Here is a 15341-nt window from a genome sequence, read left to right on the forward strand (position 1 = left end):
CTAGACTTTCATAAAAATTCTTTATTATTTCGCTGTAACAATTTTAGTACATGATAAAAATAACCATTAGAACTATAAAGCAGCGCGCCACTATGGCCACATTTACCAGCAAGATATTTCATCTCGTTATTACGATTTACTATCTCGTAATTACGACCTTTTAATTCGTTATTACGATTTTCTTAAGTTTAATAACGACTTTTTATCTCGTTATTACGACTTACTAACTCGTAAAATTTTACGAGTTCTATATTTTTTCATGCTCCTAACTTGACCAAACCAGGCTTATGTAGATCTTCGATTTCTCAAAACAAAACATTATTTTAATGAAAAAAATCCGTACTTTTCTTTCGTTGTCAAAAGAAAAAACCTACCCCTGAAAAGATAGATATGAATACATATGTACTGTCACCATGCAAGGTAAAGAAAATTTGATGCAAAATATTTTCTTGTCACAGACGCAAAAAGGGCCGCAGTGAGATGTAAAAAAAAAAAAAAAAAAAAAAAAAAAAAACCACACACAAAAAAACCCTGTTCAGTCAGCTTAAAATAATTCAAAATGATGGAGCCTTCGGTCATGGTAAAAAGAAAAAAGATAACGTATTTTCAATATCTTTTTATAAATTAAGATTGTTGTGAAGCATATTACCGTATATAACAATTTTAACTCGCACTCCCAATATTTCAAATTTGATAAAACTTCACGAAGGATACAAAATAAGAAGGATGTTTATTCAAATAAAATGACATAGAAATGATATTTCTGCCTATCACGCATCGCAATGTCACCGCCCCTGAAAATTAGAATAGGAAAAGAAAGTTATAATTACATAAATAATGAAAATTAGAATAGGAAAAAAAAGTTATAGGTACATAAATATTAGTTTTTTTATATATACAATAGCTAAAGTACCTTTTATCTGAAAACAGAATGTTTAAAAAATTCGCATTTTTCTTTTTAATTTTCGAGCATTTAAACTGTCCCTTTCTCGTGATTACAACATAAGAGCATATCTCTATTAAAACATTACTTGGATTATGGATATTAGCGTAAATTCTTGTTGATAGCATTTTAAATCGTATTTCTGTTTGTTTCCATTTTTAACTTCCATTTCTAATATCTTTAATATTTTAAAGTAATAAATCATGAATACATTTGTATTTCTAACGTACAAAGTTTGTTTACCAATTGTTAACAGAATCGTGGTATTCGATAAAGAGTTTATCCAACGAGAGGAATTGACGTGGAGTTGGAGAACGCCAGCAAGGTAAGGATCCCCGGCACTGAAAGGCAAATAAATTGTTATGTGTTAAGTATTATGAAAATGAAGAGTCATCCCAATTAATATATTTCTGAAAAGAAATGACCATATAACAAAACACTATACCCTAATGCATTATAAGTACTGCTTTTATTTTAAGTTTGATTATAAACATCAAACAACAAAAAATTAAGTCTAACATTTTGATGGAAATGGAATAAGTCTAGCACTTGTAGTAATATTTTGAATTTTAATTATTATAGTGAATGCTTATGGATAATAATACCTGTAATACATAATCATATTTTGTTCTGCAGTTGCATTCTAGATTAATATAATTCATTGAACGTGTTGAAGGGAGGGGCACATAAAGAGGAAAAAATAATTCATACCCAAGGCACTCCATTTGGTGAAAGTTGATGCCCGGGCCAGATCATTGAGGGCGTTTCTAATGACAATGGTCCTGGACGCTTTTCGCTGCCAATCTCTCAATGCCATTCTGTAAGCTATAACATTCCGCTGATATTTCTGTCTCTCTGCGGAGTTAGCCCCGTATACACCTCCCGCCATACCCGGGTAAGCCCCGTGCATTCTATACCCTCCCATATTATACTGGGCGCTCACTTCCACTGCCACGTAAGCCAGCAGGCAGACTCCGGCTATGAAGAAAAATTGTTTATTCATCTTCAAAGCTCTCTGATCGAACGAATCTCCTACTTTTCCCGTCTTATGGAGATCTCAGAACATGGATGCCTTCTGTTTATATATGAGCGGGTTTGTTGCGCAGTAGGAAAGCATGGCCCTACAGCGATTCGTGATGGGTTTTGTAACTGCCGCTGATGTATGCTGCGTCCATTCCGTCTTCGCTGTAATAGCGTTTCCGCGAATCAATCTACTCTGTCAATTTGCACAAGAGGCTCATAAGAATAGCAAAAGACAGTGTGATAAGAATAAAGCCTAGTACTAGTGATTGTAAAGGGTTAACCCCATTTCGAGTAGTAATTAATGGTTTTGTAAAATTATTCGACCAAATAATTGTTGGTGAATTTTATAACATAACAAAAAGTCTGTTTTAGAATACCAGATTTAACATTGATTTTATTTCAGAACGAGAAATTATCATATATTATGCATTTTACAACCGTGTGCGAAAAACGAAAGGGAATAATTCTCATGTAACTTTGACGATATTCAAAGATTTTATATAATTTTATTATAGGCTTTCTGTGATAATCTGTGATAATTGTTTCTTGAATCTTGTTTTCTTTTTGGGTCTAAAGACTACGTTTGTTCATCAGAACCGAATGACAGGTATACACAACATAACCTTCGTAATACCTCGTCTCACTCCATCTTCCCGCTACACCACAGTGCGGAATACAGGTACGAAACGGCGTGAGAGACCCTATATTGCTTACTCAGTGTTACCTAACAATACAGCTGAATATACACACAACCGATCTATCTTTCGTGTCCCTATTATCCTATTATTACAAAAAGGCTTCTGAAACGTTCATTAACCAATGGCAACGGAAGTCACGTGATATTTGGCGGTATTTAAACTGCTCTAGCAATAGTTCACCAATCTCCATTTTTACAGTACCAACCCAAAGGGGGATTCGCCACCATGAATAAAGCTATTTTATTCATCGTCGGGACGCTGTTGGCAGTCGTTATAGTGGTCCATGTAAGCCATCTTCATACCATCCCGGATCATCTAATATATCTGTGATATTTTATGGAAAATGAATATATGAAAAGTTTAATTTTCTAAATTTTAAGGTGACTAGATATTCTGCCAGAGGGTAAAACTCGACTATATTCTTAATTACTGTATATTCATTTTTATTTCTTTGGTATAAAAAAAGGAAGAAAAATATCCATTATTATTTATTGTTATATTAAAACAAAGTAATTTGAACGCAATTAATGAAAAACAACAATATTCTGATTTAGTGCCAGCGAGTGATGGTGATCAGACCTCAGGCCAGAAGATCAAACTTGGGTGCTTACAACATGTACAACCAAATGGCCAGCGCCCGTCAACCTTCGTTCTCCCAGCAAGATGGATATCTGTATGCCCTTGGCATCAACCAACAATACACGGAGGCCAATGAAGCACAGAATCTTCTAAGGACCGTACAAGCCATCAGGCAGGCAACCTATGACTCCAGAATGGGATCACTGCTTAACCTTTGTAAGTGACCTTCCTAAAAAAAAATGTTAAACGTTATTTAAAGAAACTAAGAACTAAATATGAACTAAAAGTAGGTTTAACTTTTTTCTTACTGTCAGTTAACTATTGAAATAGGCCTATATGATTATTTATCTGATTTCTTGGCAAAGTACGAAGTTTGAAATAGAAATAGTATTGGAAATAAGTTGATGAAAACTATTTTTGAAACGAATTTTACATCCATCAACAAATTTGGTTTTTCTTTGCAGTGTTTACTCTCGCCATCAGTTTATTGGCCACGAACTCCACTGGTGCTGTAGCCGGTTAAATCATATGAATGAGGCTTCAAGATCTATTCTCTTATTTGGTAATATACCTTTAAACATAGTATATAGAGCCTATTCCATCCTTGTGTTTTAAGAACTTGTGGACTTTTTAGACTTTAGACTTCTACATAAGATTCTTTAATACATTTTCTATTTTAGGGATGGGCGACCACAGACATTGCGTGATGTTAACTATATGCGTTTCCTTCAATAAAATCATGTACACTTTTTGTTTACTTTCTATTCTGTATATATTAATGGAATGGCATACATGTATAATGTGATATGCGTCGAATAAAAGAATTGCGACCTTTTGTTCATAGTTGAATTTGTTAATGTAATGGCCAGGTATCATCTTATATAGAACAACTACCAGAGCTACTATGAATATCAGTTATGAAACGTTTACTATGTTTGAGAAGAAACTTTGTCGATTCAATGAAGAAATGAGTTTCATTTTTTAAAAACACATGAGGGTATGACCTGCGACGCCTCACGCTGACACACTATACGAAAAGTCCGCCGACGTGAAGACTTGCAGTTCATACCCTCATGTATTTTTAAAACTGAAGTTTATCTCTTTTATTTACATTTCTGTCGGAACTCTCAGCCGTTAAAATAGGCGTACTATATTTATTAAAATCCATGCGCGCATTGTTCACAACGTCAACACATTCATGAAGAAATGGCTATCTTCACAATTCATAGACGGAAACATTGGAAATGTGCACATAGTTCTATGTAAAACTTTTGACGAGAAAACGTTTCAATTGATAAAATAGATAAGAAATAAATAGAGGGAAATTACAAGGTTTCGATGCTGAAACATGTCCTTTCGAGGTGTATTGCAGGCTAGCTGCAGAACTGTAGCTCTCAGAAAAAATATTGTGACGGACTGAGAAAAGGGGTGGATCTGTAGCTCTCTGTCCGTCACAATATTTTTTCAGAGAGCTACAGTTCTGCAGCTAATTGCAGGCATGCTTCTCAATGATGGATTGTCCTAAAGAAGACAAATAAAGAATAGAATTTTAAGGTCAGGCTGGGATTTCTCGAAAAAATCTCAAACTTAAGTTTTGGTTTTCATTTATTTGAGCAATCAAAATTTTAGTATAATCTCAGACTTAAATCCAAGTTTCGACTTCAGTTTCTTTCGAGAAATCCAGGCCAAAAATGATATAGAAAAATAAATCAATACTTAGGTATGCAGAATTTAGAAAATGTTCTTCAGGTGGATGTTTGATAGAGCGCGACCAAATCGAGCCCCGGTTCTTATGGCCGTATACTTACACGAACTCTTCCAGGACTACCAAACTATGCCCATCCGTCATCCTCGGGCAAGGTCACGTAACGACCATCTGAACCATTGAAATGACTAGTAAATCAACCAATGAGATTCGCGGGTTTGGCTATATAAAGTTACGTCAGTTTCCTTGTGACTGCTGGAACGTCATCGGTTTACTAATACACATCACATGGTTACAGAATATTTCATTGCGGGGTCATTAAGATCAGTGGACGTCTTTTCTCCATTAATTACTCAACTCAATAGGTTATAAAGGCTTTTTAAGGCATGCCCCCTAACGGATTAATGATCAAACTACTGATGTTTTCAAATTTCTACATTAGTACATACATGTACATGTATATCCTTTGATCTTATGATATTTTATCAACTGTCAAGTAAGGAGTGAAAATCTTTTAATTCTGATCTATGGATAAAAATGTTGGAATATGTTTAAAATGAAGAAAACGAAATGTTAAAGCCGAATTTTCAATGTGAACTTTAATATAATTTTGCGAAATCATGTACAATTTCTCAGTAATGAAATATTTAATTTAATTTTCTAATGTACCGGTCATCAATTTACACGGAGAAAATAATCTGCATGTCAAAATTAGAGCATGTTTCAGGGTACTTAGAGTTATTTCGTTGTGTAAAGCTGTTTTAGCCATTTTGAAAATATATAGCAATACAGAGTACAGAGAAATATAAACTGGTTAACATTTGTACACATAGATCATGCCTGTACAGAGTACTACATGTGTACAGCTTCTCAACCTAACATACATGTAACTTTATATATAAATGCTTACATCGTACATAATGAAAACACACCGTCATTGATCAACAGGTCATTTGACATGAAATTTACAATGTGATTGTACACATGTCCTTAAAGGACACATCGCATGTTTTTAAACTTTTTAATTTTTTCAGCAAAATTAATTCATTTCATGCCTAAAACTACTTTACATGTGTTTTAAAAGAAACAGTTTGCGTAGTTTTCGAGTTTGAAAGCGATGAAATTCAAATCTTGCGATATGCATATTTTCTTCGATATTTTACGCGCCATAATCTGTGACGTCATATGCGACCTCGAGCGAGAAGATTTGAAAACAGTTGTTAGCCATTTCATTAACAGATTAGATTTAATTGACAAACAAACAATTATCACATTAACGGCTTGTAAATAACACTGCATTAGGGTGTTTTGTGCCGTTTAAGGGTGTACATGCTGTCAGTAGAGAGGCTTTGGACTGTGTTTTTTTTCAATTTTCGAAGGAAGGTACGAGGGACAAGACGTGAATATTTTTTGTCGGCACAACGACTTTGCCATAAAAAACCCAGTAGAATTTGTCCCTGTACTTTTTTAAACAAGCACTTGGACAAAGACGTAGATAAACTGCGAGAAAATGGTTCTATCAAAGCTACCCACTGTTACATATAGGCCTACGGCTTATGCTTTCCGTTCTGCTCTCAAATTCAATACACACACGCACCAACTGACCTTCACCTTGTAACACCATAGAGGCAGAACTTCGCTAGCAGTGTCTACCAACTGGTAGTTTTAAAAAAGAAATTTGAAGATAAAAGATAATTGAACTTTCAATTATAAATAATAAAATATGATATTTCCCAACTTTGAATTGAATTATAATGCTTTCATTTTTTTTTTTTTTAAGGAACACGTACGTGTTTACAACAACGTACAGCACGCCGCGCCCCCACTTCCTAAGTAACAACGTGTAGATAACAAAAAAATAATGATTAATAAAATTGCTTGAATAAAATAATCTAAAAGTATTGGGATTTTCACCATAAATTTGATAATTTTTATTATTATTTTTTCTCTCGAAATGCACCCGTGATAGTAGGCCTAGTTGTCAATGATACATAATCGTATCATAATTTAGATCTAACTTCTCCAAAATAAATTTAATAATAATTGCACTGTTTATTTTCAAAAAGCAACAACGCTAATTACAGTTCTTTACAGAAATGACATTACCATATTGTGTTTAGACAGTGATCCCATGTAAACATTATTTACTCGCAGATTTCATACTCGCTTTCCTCGCTACATTTGGGTCGCTATTTGTATGCACTGGTGGCTAAAAGATATAAGACTCGGGAAATTTGTTAACATCGAAATAAATGTTATCCATGGTAAATTTATTAGGCCCCTAAAACCCGAGTTTTTAAAAATATCTAACACTACTTTTACAACAAGTTGATCGACGAAGGTCGCATATGACGTCACTGTACCACGTGACTACCTATCTAATTAACTAGGCTTTTTGAAATCGGGGCTTAGATTTAAGTCCGTATTGTGGCTAATTATCGCAATACTTCAGCGAACGAACTATTACAATTAATTTCTATAAGCATAAGGAAGACAAAATGCATATAATTTTGTATACTTTGAAAACACGATATGTGTCCTTTAATGCTGACAAGGTCCTCTCCCTACACTATATTGAACAAAAATATAAGTGTATATAAAAACACACAACGAGATCAATAGCGGACTTATATAATTATCAGAATACATGTACATCACAATACCATATATATATATATATATATATATATATATATATATATATATATATATATATGTACATGTACATGTATATGTGTGTATATATATATATATATATATATATATATATATATATATATATATATATATATATATATATATAAAGCACTAAAATCCAACAACACTCAACATCCAAAGTGTCGGATCTAATAGTAGATACGAGGTCAAATAAAAAAGGATATAAAAAGCACTAAAAATGACCAACGACACGAACAACAGTGAATTGTTAAATTTTCAGGACAACCTGTCCCTCCCTCAGGACAATAGAATATTTACATAGAAAAGAAAACTAAATAGAAAAGGAAACTAAAACTACAACTAAACTACAAAAGCTGATAACAAACAAAACGTCTACATATTAAAATTATTGAGTGCAATGTGTGGCAATAGAAAAGTTTGTTCCCATCGAGCGTCAAGACAGATCTGAACCGACTTGTCCTACGCTGGATCAAGTTAAAAAAAACAGGAATTTTCAGAACAAACTGTCCCTTCTATCTATCTACACAAATGTATCTGCCTATCTATCTAGCTACTTAGCACTATAATCCAACAACACTCAACATCCAAAGTGTCGGATCTAATAGTAGATACGAGGCAAATAAAAAAGGATATAAAAAGCACTAAAAATGACCAACGGCACGAACAAGTGAATTGTCAAATTTTCAGGACAACCTGTCCCTTCCTCAGGACGATAGAATATTTACATAGAAAAGAAAACTAAAACTAAATAGAAAAGGAAACTAAAACTACAACTAAACTACAAAAGCTGGTAACAAACAACCTTATATTACCTTTAACAGGTAACAGGCATCTATAATGTTGACTGGAATATTGGATTAGCAGCCACATGAGCCAGACTTATCCTGAATCTGACTAGCACAGGGTCCAGAGGATTAAACTAAAGCAAAGGACACAAATACTATTACCGACGTTTTGTCAGTAGTAAATCTTGGATGTTTTATTCTTCATAATTCTCCATGTATACTGCAACATGAAAATAACATTTTGATTTAACATAAAACCGTATTTTGAAAACTAAGAAAATAAAAGGAATGAAATGTCTGGATTTGGTTTGTTTTTTGGTTTTTTTTTTTTTGGTTGTTTTTTTGTTGATAATGTTGTTGGTTTTTTTTCGTGGAATGGCCCTCGTATTTCTTTCCGCATTTGATTAAGAAAGTGTAATGAGTTTCTGCAACCTTTCACCCAGAGATTTCTTTATAAGAACATGTAAATCATTTATTATAGTGACAGGTGCATTTTACATACTACATAATTTGATACAATATACGGTAATTAAACTGTTGCACCCGGCCCATTTGACCCACAAGTCACTTTTATACATTATTTCAGTTTAAATACGTACACACGTCGTGCATATTAAATTAATTGTGCAAATGTCGTTTTCTTACTTGAGATGATACAGTAAGAAATTGTGCAGTTTGTCTTTTATTATTTACCATTAAAATGTTTAGATTGATATTTACTTCTACATTTATAGTTCGAAAGAATGTTTCTCAATGGTTTTCGAAAATTTTGCAATATAACAGAAAATGTTTTTTATCCTCTGTGAATCCATCATGACATAAAGTAGAAAAACGTTCATGTGGAGGTTTATTTACGTAACGAACGAGGGCGAGGATTCCACGTCTGAACTGAACCATCCCGGACCTTTCTTGTTACGTATGGTTCGAGTTAGAAATTGTGTGAAGGTGTTCGCAATTTGGGTACAGGCGATATTTTTTGTCTCCAATGTTCTTCACAAAATCTTTTCACTTTCACTTGATTTATATCACAAAGACGTATATAGTTGTAATGAGAGCACATGTCTAATTTAATTAAATAGGATTTCTTTCATTTGTAAACACCATGTACCGTTGTTCCGATAGCTCCATGAAAAGACTTTTTGGTAAGAAGTTCGTTGCAATCTCTCACCAGAGGGCGTTACGCTACGCTCCACAACACCTCTGTTATCGTCTAATTTACAAGAATTTTGTAAAACAGATCGTCTTTGAAAATAAAATAAATCTGCATCATTTTCATAAATAAAACATACATTGATGAGTTAAAAACACATTGGTAGGTATCGAAACGCTGTATTACGTTAGTGCAACCTCCATATCTATGGAACTATTTTGTCTTGTCAAATGTATTATTTCACTTTCACTTCGTAACTATGGACTCTACATTTAAAAAAAACTAGAGAGATTATAATGATGAAAACCTGACATTGCACAAAGAACAGAAACATGCCTTTCTGTTGGAGTCAAAGACGTCATTTTGTCCGTGCGAGATCATGTGGTTAGCCGAACTATTTATCAGACGATAACAGAGGTGAAAGTGAAGCTTGCGTAGCGCGCCCTCTGGTGAAAGAATGAAGTTCGTCGTCCATTTGGATTCCATTTTCTCACCAGTCAGTTCCGCTGTGTCGGTGTTAACCGTCCTACTTCACTGTTTGAGATGATAACTGGAGCATATATAGGTGTAATCAATCCAACGACACCATGTTGTACAGTTTCTAACGGTTGATATGTTTTAAATCTCCACACCCCTGTACAATAAAATAAAACATGAATACAAGATTGGACAAGTTTTTCAAAAGTTTGGAATCCGACATCTATATAACTATGAATTTTTTATCTCGAAGTTCTGTCAACATATTTACCGAGAGTTTCCGCTGCTATAATTGAATTCATCTTTCGTTAAATATAACACCGAGATAGCGACTTACATATTGTAGCTCTTCTTCTCCAATTTTGAATTTATAATAACTTAGAGGGATGTTGTGTTTCCTGAAATGCATTACGTTTGATTTAATATAATTCATACTTAATCCCCACCGTTTACACCAATTAAAAAGGATCACTGTTCGTTATCTTCACCTTTCATACCAAGGGAATTTTATATATCAACCTCATTTTCACTGAGAATAGCAATATCGTTGGCATTTGATAAAATGTTCATTTTTTCCATCTTCAATATTAACACCCGCATTTAGCTGTGAAATTTCTGTCGTGAAGTCGTTGATAAAGACAGAGAACAGTGTGGGTGATAAGTTGTCACCTTAACGTACGCCATTTGAGCACTGAAACCAATTCGTACGAAGATCGTTGACTCAGACACAGAAAATTGTTTAAGAATATAAGCTAGAAATAGCGTTATATATATATATATATATATAGTACCATTGATTCCAATTAGTTGTAGTTTGTTTTGTAGTAAATCTCTATTGACGAAATCAAAAGCTTTTTGAAGGTCAATGAAAGTTACTAGACAACTAAACAAATGCAAAACTGTAAAACATGCAAAATGCTTTAGATTAATTTTTAACTGCCAAGAGAGTTGTTTGTTTTTCTTTTCAATAAGAACTACAATGAAATACGATAGATATCTCATAGATAATATATAATATATAAATAATATCTTTGAATCATAATATTAAAACAATTTCAGATTTAATTAATTGGGCAATCAATAGAATTAAAAAAAAACAATTAGTTTTAAAATGAAAATGAGATAAACAAAAATGGTTCAAACATTATATTTCTTAACTTTTACCTTTATAACGCGCTTTAATTATATAAGGTGTTATGTGAATTTTTTTTTTTTTTTACAATTATTTTTTGAAGCGCAGAGCTACCTACATGAAATTGATTAACTAATCAAACTATCTTCCTTATACTTCCACAGATAATGTTTTAATTTACAAATTTATTCATCATATAACTATCAGGGAAGTATTAGGCTTCTTGTTTTCACATGCCTAGCGGCTTCCACACAAACACACCTGCATGCTCACTCTACGTAATTCCTTTTTGCAGCCGAGTATACGGGTAAGAAACCAATATATTACGACACATGGAAGCAGACGCACTTTTCATACACCTTTCTATATTGCAGATTACGTCAAACTGCCGTCTGCTGTAGGAGGGTGGGAGAGTATAAAAGCAGACTAAACCATCGAAGATTCGTCACTTGCTCGGTCCAGTCGCCAATCACACACAACCATGAACAAGGCAGTCATTCTCCTCGGCACCTCTTGCCTTCTTGCCATCGCCATCATGCAGGTGTCCGCTTATTACTATGGCAACTCGATGATGTACGGTGGTGCGGGATATCCTTTATCCATGGCCGGTGGTGCTGGAGGTCTTGGTGGTGCAGGAGGTCTCGGTGCTCGTAGTAATTACTATGACAACTACTACAGACAGTACGATCGCTACAACCGTGCCCAGGCTACCAGAACTATTGCCAGATCCATCAATGGTCTCCAAACATCCGCCCTCCTCAGTCTGTGTAAGTTAACATTACTCCTGGACACTTCCAATCGTGTCTTCCCGATATGATGAAATATTTAATTTTGAAAGAACATTGATTTAGAGTTTAGGTTATTAATCTTATGTTCTTGTTAATTGGTTTGTCAGATAAATAAGCCAAACATATGTACGATTTTTTGTTTTAAAGATAAGCTTTCTTTATTTTTCAGTTTCTCTGTTCGGTCTCGCCATGCTTGCCACCAACACCACTGGTACTCTTGCTGGTTAAGAGAGCTTTTAAGACATCTTAAAAAGTCCAACTGACAGGTATGTTTGTTTTTATTCTGTTAATAAATTTCTGACTTTCATTATAAAACAAGATGCACGAAAGACTTATTTTTCAAACTTTACCATTAACAAACAATTCTTCTCCCTTTTCAGGGGTTTGACGACCAGACCAGAGGGTGTTGCTTGATTGTACATTGTATGCTATCTTATGTGTTGAATAAAACTCTAAATAAACAAATGATTCTTCTTTGTGCTGATATATGTAAAACCTAAATTCATATCACACAAGCTCTTTGCACTATATGAGTGTTTGATTATTAGAAGGTCATCAAAATGTTACAACAAATCGGGTTGTTGAATATTGTGAATTTGTAAGTATATATTAAACTCCCAAATCATAAAAAATCAGTGAAGCATAAGCTGTATTTCATGAGCCATGTTTAATTTCAAATTGTAAATTACGAAATAGTGAGAAAACCCCACGAGTTGGAGACATTTGTTTGTTGGAAAATACTAGTTAGCGCTTCATAGAAGGTATGCTGGTGTGAAGCGATAGAAACTCAACAACGTCTACTTTCTTAAAATGTCAGATATAAAAAGATACAAGGCCAGAAAATAGATTTATAAAAGCATTGAAAAGGCCACGACACTGTTATATAAGCACAAGCCGCAAGGTAGTCATCTAAGAAGTAGAGCCAACTGGGTTGAAAAAGGCAAAAAACCATCGAAATATTTCTGTGCTTTAGAATCCAGAAATTTTGCTAGCAAAACAATCCCTAGATTAGAAAATAATGAAGGGGGGGGGGGGGGGGTAATATATGAACAATCTGAAATTTTGAGGGAAACAAAAACTTTTTATGAACTGTTATACAAGAAAACAATTTTCATTTTAACAATGAGTCAAGCTTTAAGATATTTCTAAACGTTCTAGTATCAATACAAGGGGAAATTACTCTTGAAGAAGCCACCAATACTCTTTATAAAATTAAATCTAAAAAAGTCCGGTATCTGGTGGGTTTTCTGCCAAATTCTTCAGGGAAACAAAAACTTTTTATGAACAATTATATAAGAAAACTGAAGTAAATAATAGTTTTGATTTTAACAATGAGCCAAGCTTTAACGATATTCCGAAACTTTCTAATAAAGAATCAGAATCAATAGAAGGGGAAATTACTATTGAAGAAGCCTCCAATACTCTTTACAATATGAAATCTAATAAATCCCCAGGATCTGATGGTTTTTCTGCCGAATTCTTCAAAATGTTTTGGAAATATATTGGTATTTTTGTTGTAAGGTCTATCAATTATGGAGATAGAAATAAAATGTCAATTATACAAAGACATGGTATCACTATATCGCTACCGAAAGGTGACAAGCCAAGACAATATCTAAAGAACTTAAGACCTATCAATCTGTTGAATAATGTTTATAAAATTACATCAGACTCAGTGGCTAGTAGAGTGAGACGGTATCTATATAAATTAATCAACCATGTTCAAACAGGTTTTATTCCCAATAGATATAAAATGGGAGAAAATACAAGGCTTATTTATAATAGTATGCATTACACTGAGGAAGAAAATATACCTGGTTTATTATTACTTAACGGTTTTGAAAAAGATTTGATACAGTGTCTTGGGAATTTATTAAAAAAGCACTTACTGTCTTTAACTTTGGCACCGAAATTCAGAAACGAGTTTCATTATTTTGTAAAGATATTACATATGCAGTGAATGATGGTGGCAGTGGCGTAGCTTCCATTGAGGCAACCGAGGCAGCTGCCTCAGTAAAAAAAAAAAAAAACAACACCTTTTACGTTGTTAAAATGTCGATAGCTTCTGGGGGCTGTGCCCCCCCCCCCCCGACCCCCTGCCTCAGTAATATTCGAACCCAAGCTACGCCTATGGGTGGTCATCTGAAAGAATCGATGTTCAGAGAGGGTGCAGACAAGGTGACCTTTTGTCGCCATATCCTTTCTTAATTTGTGCAGAAATGTTAGCAGTTCAGATAAGATTAAACAAAAATATTAAAGGTATCACTGTAAACAATATAGAAAGGACGGTATCTCAGTGGGCTGACGACACTTTACTTATTCTTGGTGGCAGTAGAGAATCCCTGACGACACTTTACTTATTCTTGGTGGCAGTAGAGAATCCCTGACGACACTTTACTTACTCTTGGTGGCAGTAGAGAATCCCTGACGACACTTTACTTATTCTTGGTGGCAGTAGAGAATCCCTGACGACACTTTACTTATTCTTGGTGGCAGTAGAGAATCCCTGACGACACTTTACTTACTCTTGGTGGCAGTAGAGAATCCCTGTTAGATTTGGAAACACTTAAAACAATTTTCGAAAATGTCTGGACTTCATATTAATTTTGACAAAATATATGCTATGGTTGATTGATTGATTAAATATTGTTTAACGTCCCTCTCGAGCATTTTTCACTCATATGGAGACATTACCATTGCCGGTGAAGGGCTACAAAATTTAGGCCTATGCTCGGCGCTTACGGCCTTTGAGCAGGGAGGGATCTTTATCGTGCCACACCTGCTGTGAAACGGGATTTCGGTTTTTGCGGTCTTATCCGAAGGACCGCCCCATTTAGTAGCCTCTTACGACAAGCAATGGGTACTAAGGACCTATTCTAATCCGGATCCCCACGGGAGCCATATAGATTGGATCCAAAGGATTTAGTAATGAAATTTTACTCTACTAGGAATACATTTTGATGTGGAACTACATGTATAATAATAATTTTAAAAATGATACAGCTTAACTATGAACCAAAATGTGTACAGATTAAATCCTTACTAAAACATTGGGAGAAACGGTTTTGGATTCCTTAAGGTAAAATACGGTTATTAAGACATTGGGTTTGCCCTTATGAAAACATATCTTGGTGTCAGTCCCAAACCCCTTTGAACTATACTGTAAAGATTTAGAAAAACTTTTTTTTTCATTTGGGACAATTCGATTCACGGGGCAAAAAAGAAGTAATTGTTAAAAAATATGAAGATGGGGGAATTGAAAATGGTAAATTCAATGTCTTTATTTATAACTTCCATGATAATATTTTGAAGACATCTCATTTTCTAAGTACAAGGATGGGAATGTTTATTCCCAATTTTCAGTTGAAAAAATTCATTAAAG

General features: G+C 34.1%; 3 protein-coding genes across 3 annotated transcripts; 2 read left to right on the forward strand and 1 right to left on the reverse strand.

The window, feature by feature from the left end:
• Positions 1-512: 512 nt before the first annotated feature.
• On the reverse strand, positions 513-1998 carry LOC125647580 (uncharacterized). Its single transcript, XM_048874307.2, has 2 exons — positions 1655-1998; positions 513-1284 (listed from the first exon to the last, which is right to left on the reverse strand). Exons 1-2 carry the CDS (start codon positions 1944-1946, stop codon positions 1223-1225), a joined length of 354 nt encoding a protein of 117 aa, XP_048730264.1. The 5' UTR covers positions 1947-1998; the 3' UTR covers positions 513-1222.
• A 1191-nt stretch (positions 1999-3189) lies between these two features.
• Positions 3190-3836, forward strand: LOC130046942 (uncharacterized). Its single transcript, XM_056140679.1, has 2 exons — positions 3190-3459; positions 3708-3836. The coding sequence occupies exons 1-2, from the start codon at positions 3231-3233 to the stop codon at positions 3764-3766; spliced, it is 288 nt and encodes a 95-aa protein (XP_055996654.1). The 5' UTR covers positions 3190-3230; the 3' UTR covers positions 3767-3836.
• Positions 3837-11276: 7440 nt separating this feature from the next.
• Positions 11277-12187, forward strand: LOC125683513 (uncharacterized). The gene is made up of 2 exons (XM_048924741.2): positions 11277-11938; positions 12129-12187. Exons 1-2 carry the CDS (start codon positions 11653-11655, stop codon positions 12185-12187), a joined length of 345 nt encoding a protein of 114 aa, XP_048780698.1. The 5' UTR covers positions 11277-11652.
• The last annotated feature ends 3154 nt before the right edge of the window (positions 12188-15341 follow it).

This window comes from Ostrea edulis, chromosome 6, assembly GCF_947568905.1.
Source record: "Ostrea edulis chromosome 6, xbOstEdul1.1, whole genome shotgun sequence".
Taxonomy (NCBI): Eukaryota; Metazoa; Mollusca; class Bivalvia; order Ostreida; family Ostreidae; genus Ostrea; species Ostrea edulis.